Raw genomic sequence first — 11,791 nt, 5'->3', positions numbered from 1 at the left:
ATGAGAAAAAGGCGTTTCTTTTCTTTCTCCAAAGCTCCTTAGTTAAGTCTTCTGGATATGAATAGTTAGGCTGTCATGCCAGGAAGCCACTCACATACTGACTTTGACATGTCTTTTTTTAATATTTATTTTTTTAGTTGTAATTGGACACGATACCTTTATTTTATTTATTTATTTTTATGTGGTGCTGAGGATTGAACCCAGGGCCTCATATGTGCTAGGCAAGCACTCTACTACTGAGCCACAACCTAGCCCAATACTGGCTTTGATATCTCTAAAGCAAGTGTTCCTGATATAAAACAACTTGAAATCAATAGCTTGGATAGTGCTTTTTTCCTTTGGTCTTGAGAAAATTATCTGGCCATGCTATATTATCAAACTGACTAAAACCAGAACACCCAATTTGTTTAAGATGTGTCTATTCACTAAATATTTCGGTTTATCAGCAAAGATTGTTATCCACAGCCTGCATATTCATCAAAAGAAACTGTCAAATACCTGCTGAAGAGGAAGGGTTGGTTCCTAACTACCAGGTGCCTCCATCTCACCCTCAATTCTTTCAGAGAGATGACTGTGGAGAAAACAGTGACCAAGAACAACAGTCTTGGCTCCATAATGCCACCACTTGACTCTGTGTTAGAAAACTTTTATTCAATCAGCTGTTTTGAGATACACAGGGTGTTCAAACCCTAGTCCTGCTACATTCTAGCTATTAGACCTACGTTAAGCTAATCTAAGCCTTAGGACCTTTCCATGTAAATTGGAGATAATAATAGTGCTTCTGCACAGAGTACTTGTGAGAATTAAGTCACACAATACATAAAAAGAGTCTGGCATGGTGCCACACATATAATGTCAGTTTTTCATTCAAGCATCAATTATTGAGTGATTACTATGTTCCAAACATGATGCTGTGCTCTGAGGATACATGCCAAAATAAAAACTGCCATTTAGTGACTGCCTCATTTGGACCAAATATGCAATTTTCATTCTTTCATATGATCCTCATAACAATTTATAAGACATATTATTTCTATTATCTTATAAATGACAAAATAGTTCAGCAAGATAAATAAAGCTCAAGATTACTTATCTAGTAAGTAACAGAACTGGGATTTGAACACTGGTCTATCTAAATCCAAAGCCCATCTACTACATTCTGCCACATAGCCTAACTGATAGCTGGAAAAATAAGACACATGTCCTGTTCACAACCTAAAAGAGGGAAAACATGTATTAAACAACTCATAATAGTGACTCAATAACATCATCTGAGGATTCTGTGTACTAGGCATTGTGCTTATTCATCTTATGACATCTTTGTGAGGCAGATGCTGTTATCACCCTCTTATTCTCCTTACAGACAGGAAAACTGAAGAACCAAGTTTAAGTTGCATGTGCATGACCAATGCAGTCTAGAGCCACTCTAGAGCTAGCAATATATGAGCAGTGTACACTGGGTATTTTGAGAAGGGACAATAACTATGACAATAAATATACTTGTGAGAATCAGAAAAGATTTCCCAAATGACATGTGTGCACTGGAACCTGTAAGGAAGGAAGCACTAGGTTGAGAAAAAAGATAAGATTTAGAAAGTACAAGAGAGGTTCTGGATGGTTCTGGTACAGAAGCCATTGTTTTCCTCCATTGCCCATCACTGTCTGACACTCATTGCAATCCTCATCCGCCTTTCCTTTGTCACCACTCCTTTTCAACTGCTAGTCTCATTTAGGCTCTTAGCTTTCACCTTGAGATTCCTTCCCCTGCTTTCACTCTTTAGTCCCCTCTAAACTAAACACAGTTGCAGATTGAGTTTCCTTAAGTACAACCCTGATCACCCAACTCCTTGGCCTCTGAAATCTTTAATTCTCCTACTTTCTCCAGAATAATAATAATAATAATGTGCGCACCACGCCTGGCTTAACTTATAAAATTTTGAGAAGCACCTATCAACTACATAGCCAATTAGCTAATACCCTTAGCAAAGCCTTAGCCCACTTTTCTCCTACCACTTTTCTTTAACACTAACACTGGTTCTTAAATTTTGGTGTGAATCAGAATCACCCCTGGAGCCTTTATTAAAAATACACATGATTGGACTGAACCCTAGAATCTGATTGGTCTCCAATTCACTGCTCTTCAGGCCAGCCCCGCCTTACGCTCACTCACGTGACATCATTACCCCTAAGAACATGTATGAAGACACGAGTGGTGTGACTCTACTTTGTGTACCTCCAGAGCTATAAAAAATTGTGCTCTATATGTGTAATATGAATTGTAATGCATTCTGCTGTCACATATAACTAATTAAATTTTAAAAAATATTTTTTAAAAAAGAATGGTTGGACACTCTTGGTTTGGTGCCAGGCACACTTTTTTTTTTTTTTACGTTGGAGGATATCTGTATTGCTGACAGGTGTTTCTAACTCATTGAATTTCATTTATTTATTTATTTATTTATTGGGTACCGGGTAGAGATACATAGGGTGTTCAAATCCTAGTCCTGATTGAACTCAGGGGGATTTTGCCACTGAGCCGCATCCTCAGCCTTTTTTATTTTGATACAGGGTTTCATTAAGTTGCTTAGGGCTTGGCTAAATTGCTCAGGCTGGCTTTGAACTTGGAATCCTCCTGCCTCAGCCTCTTGGGTTGCTGGGATTACAGGTGTGCGCCACCACGCCCGGTTTAACTCATAGAATTTTGAGAAGTACCTATCAACTTTATCAAAATTTGTTAAACTTGCTTTCTCAGCTAATTCGGAGTTTAAATCTTTCTTTCTTCTAGAACCTCCTAATCCTCAAATATCAGCCATCCTTCAAGACCCAGAAAAAATGCCACCCCTCCCAGGCAGGTCTTTCCCGCTTGCCTTCCCACGACTTTTGCATTTAGCTGCACTTTTCTTTTGACACCTTTCTTTCTTTTTTTTTCTTTGGAAGTGTCCAAAAGCCCGGCCACCCAACGAGTTCTCCCTGGACAGGGAAGGACACCCTCATCTGTTGGACCCACCGCAACCCCTAGTCTCAGGTGGGAACCTGAGACGAGCACCATAATTACTGGGGTGTGGGATCAAAGTCTAAAAGTTTTTCCTGCAAGCCTAGGGCACACATACTCCACCACCTCGCATGAGGCTCTTCCCCGTTGTTAAACGTCAAGACACAGGCAAAATTATTCGGCCTAACAGTGGCTTCGAGATCCGAGGACAGGGAATTGTATCGGGGTAAAAATTGCAGGGAGACTAGAGGCGACGCAGAGAGGGGAACCGAAAAGATGCCTCCACCACCTTGTCAGTTCTAGCGCTGGCGTTTGCCTCGGTCTCCAATTGGCTGCTCTTCAGGCCAGCCCCGCCTTACGCTCACCCACGTGACGTATGAACGCCCCGGATTGGCTGTCTACCCAGGGGCCGCGCTGGGCTGTGGGATGCGGACCCAGGAGCTAGGTAGAGGGAAGAGGACGCGGGAAGCAGCCATGGCTGAGGTCGGAGAGTCTGGGGCTTGGCTGCCATCAGTCTCCCAGGCGAGGACGTGACTGCTGAGAGTCTGGATCGTAGGAGGTTTAGGCGTTCGGAAAGCGGGTTGTGGATACCTGCCTGGGCTTTTGATTTGAGCCCTGGCTTCGGCCTTACTCCTGTTTCTCCCCGCCAAGGACGGCTTCAGTCGTTCTTGGAATTGGCGGGGTTTGGACCTTAACTTTATTTGAGAATCTACTGCGTGTAAGCACGGTTGTCCTGCGGAGGGATCTCTTCAGAGCGTGTGAGCTTGAGGGTGGGGGAATGAGGGCTTGGAGACGCTGAGGTGTGGTCCTTACCCACGTGACACATTGGAGGTAAGTCCGCTTTATTAATTATGCTAAGCTTTTATATAATCCAGAAGTTTAGGCTTTGGTAGGGTCGGTCGCCCATTGACTGAATTAAACGCTCTTGTATTGAACTCCTTCTAAGTACCCTTTACGGAAACTAGTCCTTATTCTTTAGGAACTCCTAACAGGACTGGTGGGAGAGAGGGGAGAAAACGTGAGTGGATGAGGTGGCAGGTGATGCGTGCTGTGGTGGAAGAAAATGCTGTGAGAGTCAGAGAAAGGTTTGACTGGGGGAAATAGAAAAGGTGACATTTGAGTAATCCTAAAATCAAACTTAGGGATTCTCCCCATTGAATGGAATAATGGAAGGCACTCCAGTGTAGCAGAGTGTACGTACAGACCAGAGAAATTAGGAAGATTTATCTGTTGGTTATGGCTGGAGCAAAGCTTGAATTCCATGTTAGGAGTCTTTCTGGATCTTAAAACACAACGTAAGATAGGTTCCACAAGATAGTATTCACATGCTTCTGTAATTCAGAGGAAGGCCAGATACTTCCTTTTGGATGATGGCTTTATGCAAAGTGTCATTTTGGAGGGTCACAAACTGGAGAGGTGGGATTGCTGTATGGGAAGGATTTCTACTAAGGGAAATAAGAACTTCCTGCATGGAAGGCACAAGGTCAAATAGCGGATTTAAGAAGAGTATGGGTTGGGTAGACTGTAAAGTACATGTTAGGGTTATGGTATTAAAGATACATCTAGGGCTGGGGATGTGGCTCAAGTGGTAGCACGCACGCTTGCCTGGCATGCGTGCGGCCTGGGTTCGATCCTCAGCACCACATACAAACAAAGATGTTGTGTCCGCCGAGAACTAAAAAATAAATAAATATTTTAAAAAATTAAAAAAAAAAAAGATACATCTAGGTCTGTTTTGTTTTGGTTTGGGTGCTGGGGATTGAACTCAAGGCTTCATGCGTGGGTCAGTATTGAAACATGGAGAATGCTAAGCATAGCAGTTTGGGTTTTATTTCTTGGACCATGGGGAATAATTGAATGCTTGAGAGTAATGAAATAATCACACCCCCATATTTTAAGGTTAGTGAGGGTGTACGTTGGATGGGAGAAAAGCTGGAGGCAGTCTGGTCTAGTAGAAGGAACAAAAATCAGGCAGTCATGGGCTGGGGTTGTAGCTCATTGGTAGAGTGCTTGCCTACCACAGGTGAAGCACTGGGTTTGATCCCAGCATCACATAAAAATAAATAAATAAAGTTATTGTGTCCATCTACAACTAAAAATATATATGATTCAGAGCTCAGGATTCCTATAGATTTCATGATTTTAGGCAGATTTATTTAAATTAAGCTCTCAGTTCCCCCTCCCCACCATTTCTGACATATTTGTTACACTTGTAAGGGATGAAGAGCTAGCCCATGTTTGACAGGAACCTAGTTAGTTTCTGTCTCCTTATAGGGCTTAGTTGTTGAAAGACAAACATAGATCAAAAGCTGTCCATTTTTAATTATGGAATATCAGTCTATTGACATTTTACAGACAGGAAGTAAGTATATGATCACTCCAGAATTGTAATTCACATATTGACAATATGATGACAAATGTGTGGAGAAAGTGACTTTGTGATACTGGTATTTTTCTATGTAAGCAATAGTATACAACCAGAATATATCACTTGGAATAAACTAAGTGTAGTCAGCTTTCTCATTCAGAAATTCATTATTCACGTTGTAGATTACTCAGGATTTGCCTTGCTTGCCAATGGCCTCCCACATTAGTGAAGGATAGGAACCTGGATGCTATTAGTAGAAAAATAAATCTGATAATCAGGCCCAGTTTCTCTCTGATGTTAATTTGCTGTAGACTTTTGGCAAATCATAGCCTGAGTCTTGGATTCTTAAATTAGAAGATTATTGTATAAAAATTTTGTGACTGTATTTTTGCTTGTTTTAGAGAGAGGGTCTTGGCTGACCTCTAATTCCTGACCTCAAGTGATTGGAATTCCTGCCTTAGCCTCTCAGGTAGCTGGGACCACAGGCATGTGTTACCATGTCCAAAAGCATTGTGATTTTTATCTTTCCTGGTAGAATTATAAATTGAATTTTATATTTAATGAACTGGACTTTATAATATTCTTTTTTGTTTTCTTTTTGGTACCGGGGATTGAACTCAGGGGTACTTGACCACTGAGCCACATCCCTATCTCTATTTTGTATTTAGAGACAGGGTCTCACTGAGTTGCTTAGTGCCTCGCAGTTGCTGAGGCTGGCTTTGAACTTGTGATCCTCCTGCCTCAGCCTTCTGAGCTACTGGGATTACAGGGGTGGGCCACAGTGCCCGGCTTGGACTTTATAATTTAGTAAGAAAGTCTTTTCTAAAGCTTCTGCTTTAGAACTATAAATTCTATAAATTTTTTTTTTTTTTTGGTGCCGGGGATTGAACTCATGGGCATTTAACCACTGAACCACATCCCCATCCTTTTTTTGTAATTTATTCAAAGACAGGGTCTCAATGAGTTGCTTAGGGCCTTGATAAATTGCTGAGACTGGTTTTGAACTCGGTGATCTTCTATCTCAGCCTCCCAAGCTGCTGGAATTACAGGCATGTGTCACCACACCCGGCTTATAAATTCTTAACAAACATCCCTGAGATTTTATCATGCATGGAGTCAGGGCTCTTTTAAACAAAACAAAAAAAGTGTTTCTGAATGGTAAATGCTTCTCTACTTGCCTCTGCTTCAAAATAAAAAAGTTCCCCCCCAAAACAAAACTTGGTCAAGTTTGCATTTTTGTACAGCAGAGTTACTGAAAGCATAGTAAAGATAAAATATTGGAATCCCATGATTGAAAAATATCTAAAAAGAAACTTGTTTTTCATAGGTAAGCCTAAGTTTTCTTGGATGTGTAGGACATTCAGCTGCTTTTAGGTAATACAAGGTGAAATGTAGTGATGCAATGATGAGCGAAGTATAGACTGACCTGGTATTGCCATTGCTTTAATGTTGGCTTTGACCAGGGTATGATCCCTTAATCTTCTCTCTGAGCTGATTCTGGTTGTGGTTTTAGAACACACATGTTCTAGCTTGTTTGGATATTGGTGTTATTATGTATAAGTTTGTTTTTGATAAATGTTTGAATTATTGATACTTTCATATTTCTCTTTTTAGGTTGAGGTGGAAAATCTGGCTTTGAAATCTTCGTGAAGGACTGCATCATTTCAATCCTGAATCTGAATCAGTTCCCTTATTGACTGTATGAAAAATGTTTTCATTAACTGTGTTATTTGTTTGGTAAAACCTTGGAGGTTTTATAAATTAAAAAAAATATATGTACTCTTTTGTGGTATGTAATAATTTTAACATTTTAAAATTCATAGGATTGCTGGATGCCATGTTGTACGCCTGTAATCCCAGCAGCTTGGGAGGCAGGAGGATTGTGGGTTCAAAGCCAGCCTCAGAAAAGTGAGGCACTAAGCAACTCAATGAGACCCTGTCTCTAAATAAAATGTGAAATAGGCAAGGGATGTGGCTCAGTGGTTGAGTGCCCGAGTTCAATCCCAGTACCCCCCAAAAAGAAAAAAATCCATAGGATTTTTCTTAGCTACTCCATTTAGAAATTTAGCAGTATCATCTTTATGCTATCAGAGAATGTACTTTGAGTTGCTAAAATGAGGAAAGGATAGAAAAACACATATCTCAGCAAAGGCGCTTAAATTATTTTTATCCATCCTATTCTATTAATGATTTCTTTAAAAACCCATGTTTTCACCAACCTGCTAATCCAGTGGCATAAATTTTCCCATATAGGCTACAGTGTTTCTATAGCATTTCTGAAACAAGGTATTTCACACAAAGTTGATTCTTGATGTAGGAACAGAGAAATTTTGTTCTAATTATTGGATTACCAAAAAAAAATTTAAATGCAAAATGTTAATAATTAATACCAAAATATATAAGAAGCCAAACATAGTCTGAATGAAAATTTATTTTAAAAACATGTTGAGTAATCTTTTAAGTTTCCACATAATCATGACAGCATGGAATAGTTTTTTGCCAGAAACATTTATTCTTAAGATTTTTACTTGACTGTTTCATAGAAACTTTAGTAATAACCAGAATAATTCATACGAGTTGAACAAACTATTATTAGAAAGCAGAAGGAGCTTATTGAAAGGTGTTTTTATTACTCACAGTTGGATAACTATGTTATATTATCTTTTCATGGCTTGCTAGCTTTGCTTTCACATTGAAATTTTCATACTCTATGTAAACTTTTTTTTTTTCCTATTTTTCTTCGACCACTTTCCCAAGAAAGAGATTATGACTCATAAAAGAATCTTCAAAGCTGATACACTATAGCAGATTAACAAATGGTTCACAGTATGTGGAGGGAGTTGTTTTGCTCTATAAAGAGCATTTGTGAACTGATAAAAAACTCTGCCTCACAGGGAGATAAATGCCTTTTCCAAAGAAGTCCTGCTTCCTCACCACCCAACTATGAGGCCTAACCTGGGGTTTTCTTGAGTGCTTCTGTACCTCTTATTCTTTGAGAAGAAGAAAAGCTTCTGTACTAATTTTTGTCCATCTCTATATTGAGCCTCATATGCCCTATAATCTTGATTATCCTAATTTTAACCAGCTTGGTCAACTGTAGAAGGGGTCTAAAGAGCAGGCTAAAAGGATAGGATCAAGTAGGTATGTTTTTTAAAGAAAACCATATGTTGTTTAAGTTAATATAGTTAATGAATTGGGGCAGAGAAGTATCAGTGCTATATACCATGCTGAAAAACAACCCTGTGGCCTTACAGTGCAACACTTAAGTTATGAGACAAGATGCTAATTCCTTTTAGTTCTCAGGAGAGTACAGTTTAATTAGATGTTGTACTTCTGTTGGATAACCTGTGATGGGACAAGCTTGGTGACTCCTCACATAATTAAACACACAGCGATAACAAAACACATAACCAGAGGTGGCAAGAACAGTATCATTCACCCGGGTTTTACGGCACAGAGGGCACACAGTCTTCATTTTGGGTAAGAGGGGAGAGTCAGAGTTGTAGTCTAGGTGTACAGGTGGTGGTGGGGTAGGCAGTGCAGTTAGTGATTTGATGGTTTCTTGATTTTCAGATGAGTACCACCAATCAAGGAACTGCAGGAAGAATACACCAACAGAAAGGCCAGTTGAGAGGGATAAGGCAACACCCCCCATAGCTTTCTTCAGAACTGACTTTATCTTCTCACTAACACTGTTAGGAAGAGAACAAGGAGGCAAATAATCTAGTTATAATCATAGAATGACCAAAATATAAATGCAGTTCTGCACTTTTCATCAAAATCTCTGATTTGGGAATTGACTTGTTGCTAGATGGGCATCCTTTCTTCTTAAGGATCTATTCTAAATGATTTCCTCTTTCTGACTCACAGTATGGACTGAACTTTTTTTAATAATAAAAAGTTAGTTTTGGGGTTGGGGCTATAGCTCAGCGCTTGCCTCGCACATCAAGGCACTGGGTTCAATCCTCAGTACCATATAAAAATAAATTAGTAAACAAAGATATTGCATCCATCTACAACTAAAATAATATTTAAAAAGAAAAAGTTAAAGTTTTAAGAAAGAAATTAGTAGAGAATTTGATTATGCAGACTTTAGTTGAAGATAGTACATCCAGAAAAAAATAGTTTGGGCCGGGGTGGTAGTGCAGTGGTAGAGCACATGCCTAGCATGTGTGAGGCATTGAGTTCAATCCCCAGTACCACATAAAAATAAATAAGATGTATTGTGTCTACCTACAATAAAAAATATTTTTAAAAAAAGAAAAAAACAATTCTTTTACAAAAATATCTCAGCATCATTTTATTATACACATACACACAAAGGAACTTGTAGGAGAACACAAGCACTAGCTAGAAGTGATATGATTTAGAATTGTATTGCTTTGTCTTGAATCTCAACTCTACCATCTTCTAGTTTTGCAGTCTTCGCCAAGGAGTAAAGGTTTGGTTTCCTCAACTGTTCAATGGAGCAACTGCATTTACTTCATTGGGTTGTGATCAGGCTTAAAAGTGGATGTACGGGGGCGGGGGGCATGCGTGGGGCATTGGGTTCAATCCTCAGCACCACATAAAGGTACAATGAGGATATCGTGTCCATCTAAAAAAAAAAAGAGTGTACATAAAGCAAACACCTAGTCTGGGGCCTAGCATTAAAATGTAATTAGTATGATAGTGCTACCAAGATGGCAGTCCTTGTTTTATGGACACAAGGAATAAGTTTTCTATGATTTTATAAAACAAAAATAGACTGAGGGAGGTAAATTTCATAAAAGTGGAATAAGATTTTAGAATTTTTTAAAAGATGTTTTGGGAGTGTTAAGGCCTTACCTCCTGGCTGGTTGCTGCATCCTGCCAAATTCAGCTGGTCTGTGCTCCAGAGCTTGTATATCCTGAATTGTCAGTCGACCTAGCCGAACTCCAGCCAGCTTCAGCAGGGGTGAGTGGTGCTGAGCTTTTCCTAGGATGTACTGAAGTTGTTGTACAAGAAACCAACCTTCCCAGGCCATATTAACAAATGGATAGGCTGCCAGAAAGGCTCTGTAAAATCGTTTCCAGTGGGAAGAAGGAGGATGAATGGAATATTCATCCTCTTCTCTCAGGCTGGAGACCAGCTTCTCCAGCTTCACTTTCAGATAGGGAAGAAGAACCAGGAACATAATTGATTTCCAAAGCTGCTTCTTGGGGAGACCTGAGCTGGCCAGTCTCTGCAACCTGGGAGAGTCCCCCATTACAACGCGCTTTAAGCCATAAAAGTTCTCAGAAAATGAGGCACTGGTTTTAGACAAATAGTGCTGCTGGAGCAGAAAATCTAGCAGAGTAAAGATTTCATCAAACCACCTCCAAAAGAAGCCACATTGGGCAGGATTGGATTCTGCAAGAACCTAAAGCAAAAGAAATCAAATGAAATTCTAGTACACAGCTACTATACCATGAATTTACATTTCCTCCTCCCCTTTAAATTCTATTTGGCTTAAACAAGTCAACTCCTTTTGGGGTCTAACAACGTCCCTCAAGTGCTAGGTACTGAGTATGGGACTCAATACTGATGGACTAAAAATCCATTAGGCCATGAGAAATCAATTATAAACAAATTACTTATTTCAAACCCTAGGCTGTCAAACAATAGTTTGGTATTTTTACCCAATCGTTCCTGACACCTTTCAGAATACCTTACCTTAACCACATGCTGCAGAGCAGGTCTCACTGCTGTCATTAAACTGTCCTGGGCTACCACCTCAAAGATGGATGGATGGTCATCAGCCACAGAAGCAGTTGTAATGTGCGCTCCGTGCTCAGCCATAGTGTTCTGTGTATATTGGGTTTCACTTTTCCCACAAACTCCCTAGTAAGCATGAACTTTTAAAGAAAGTTTTTATCCGATGGGAGCTGCATGACATCCGGGACTTCAAATTTGTTTTACGGGGAGATTCAACTGAGAGGAAAAGATCTCTTCTGCAGGGGAAGAGTGGACAGATGTCAAAGTGAGGTTAAGAAGAAAGTTAACTTCCGCGCGCTGTGAAGTGATATGTGGGTAGGGGGCACCTTCAAATGCTGCAGTTTACAGGGCAGAGCGAGACTAGGGACGGGTATGGGCTAAGGAGCGCTGGCCTCTCGACCTGCAGTCCTGGAGCTGCGAATCAGCGCCCCTGTGAGGGCTGAAAATCCAGCCAGCTCAGAGGTATCACAGGTGCCACAGCGAGGGCCCGGGACGCAAGGACGGCTCCAGCTGTTGGCTACAAAGTACCCCTGTCGACGCTCGTCCTTGCTTGCTGACCCCAGGCGAGGCGCAAAGTGCCCACGACGCCACGTTAGAAAGAACGTCTCGGCTTTGCTTTATGACAGAAGCCGCACCCGGAAACAGAAGCCGCAAGGGCCCCAGGGACGGCCGGCGGAAGAAAGGCGCTCTAGTCCTGAACGCAACACTGAAACCG

At 40.5% G+C, this 11,791-nt stretch overlaps 1 protein-coding gene, 1 long non-coding RNA gene and 1 other non-coding gene across 4 annotated transcripts; 2 read left to right on the top strand and 1 right to left on the bottom strand.

The window, feature by feature from the left end:
* The first annotated feature begins 3,260 nt into the window (after positions 1-3,260).
* LOC124101506 (uncharacterized) lies at positions 3,261-7,139 on the top strand. The gene is made up of 2 exons (XR_006854630.2): positions 3,261-3,823; positions 6,975-7,139. It is a non-coding gene; the product is annotated as an uncharacterized LOC124101506 (long non-coding RNA).
* LOC124101524 (Z30 small nucleolar RNA) lies at positions 6,758-6,854 on the top strand. The gene has a single exon (XR_006854632.1). It is a non-coding gene; the product is annotated as a Z30 small nucleolar RNA (small nucleolar RNA).
* Positions 7,140-7,773: 634 nt separating the features above from the next.
* On the bottom strand, positions 7,774-11,748 carry Pex12 (peroxisomal biogenesis factor 12). Of its 2 annotated transcripts, none has more exons than XM_046457541.2 (4): positions 11,477-11,748; positions 11,035-11,312; positions 10,188-10,741; positions 7,774-9,052 (listed from the first exon to the last, which is right to left on the bottom strand). In XM_046457541.2, the coding sequence occupies exons 2-4, from the start codon at positions 11,158-11,160 to the stop codon at positions 8,653-8,655; spliced, it is 1,080 nt and encodes a 359-aa protein (XP_046313497.1). In that variant the 5' UTR covers positions 11,161-11,312; positions 11,477-11,748; the 3' UTR covers positions 7,774-8,652. The 2 variants fall into 2 exon arrangements, with proteins under 2 accessions (XP_046313497.1, XP_046313496.1); XM_046457540.2 differs by having other exon boundaries at positions 11,605-11,743.
* Between the last annotated feature and the right edge of the window lie 43 nt (positions 11,749-11,791).

This window comes from Marmota monax, unplaced genomic scaffold (genome assembly GCF_021218885.2).
Source record: "Marmota monax isolate L192 unplaced genomic scaffold, Marmota_monax_Labrador192_F-V1.1 WCK01_AAM20220418_F8-fsc00417, whole genome shotgun sequence".
Classification (NCBI taxonomy): Eukaryota; Metazoa; Chordata; class Mammalia; order Rodentia; family Sciuridae; genus Marmota; species Marmota monax.
Note: the sequence above shows the minus strand (reverse complement) of the source record. Positions and strands in the feature narration are given on the sequence as shown.

Coding starts and splice junctions, on each gene's coding strand:
- Pex12 (XM_046457541.2), bottom strand. CDS start 11,160: ATGGCTGAGCACGGAGCGCACATTACAACTGCTTCTGTGGCTGATGAC. Junction 10,742..11,034: donor CTCTGCAGCATGTGGTTAAG/GTAAGGTATTCT, acceptor CTTTTGCTTTAG/GTTCTTGCAGAATCCAATCC. Junction 9,053..10,187: donor ATGCAGCAACCAGCCAGGAG/GTAAGGCCTTAA, acceptor TCTTCCTAACAG/TGTTAGTGAGAAGATAAAGT.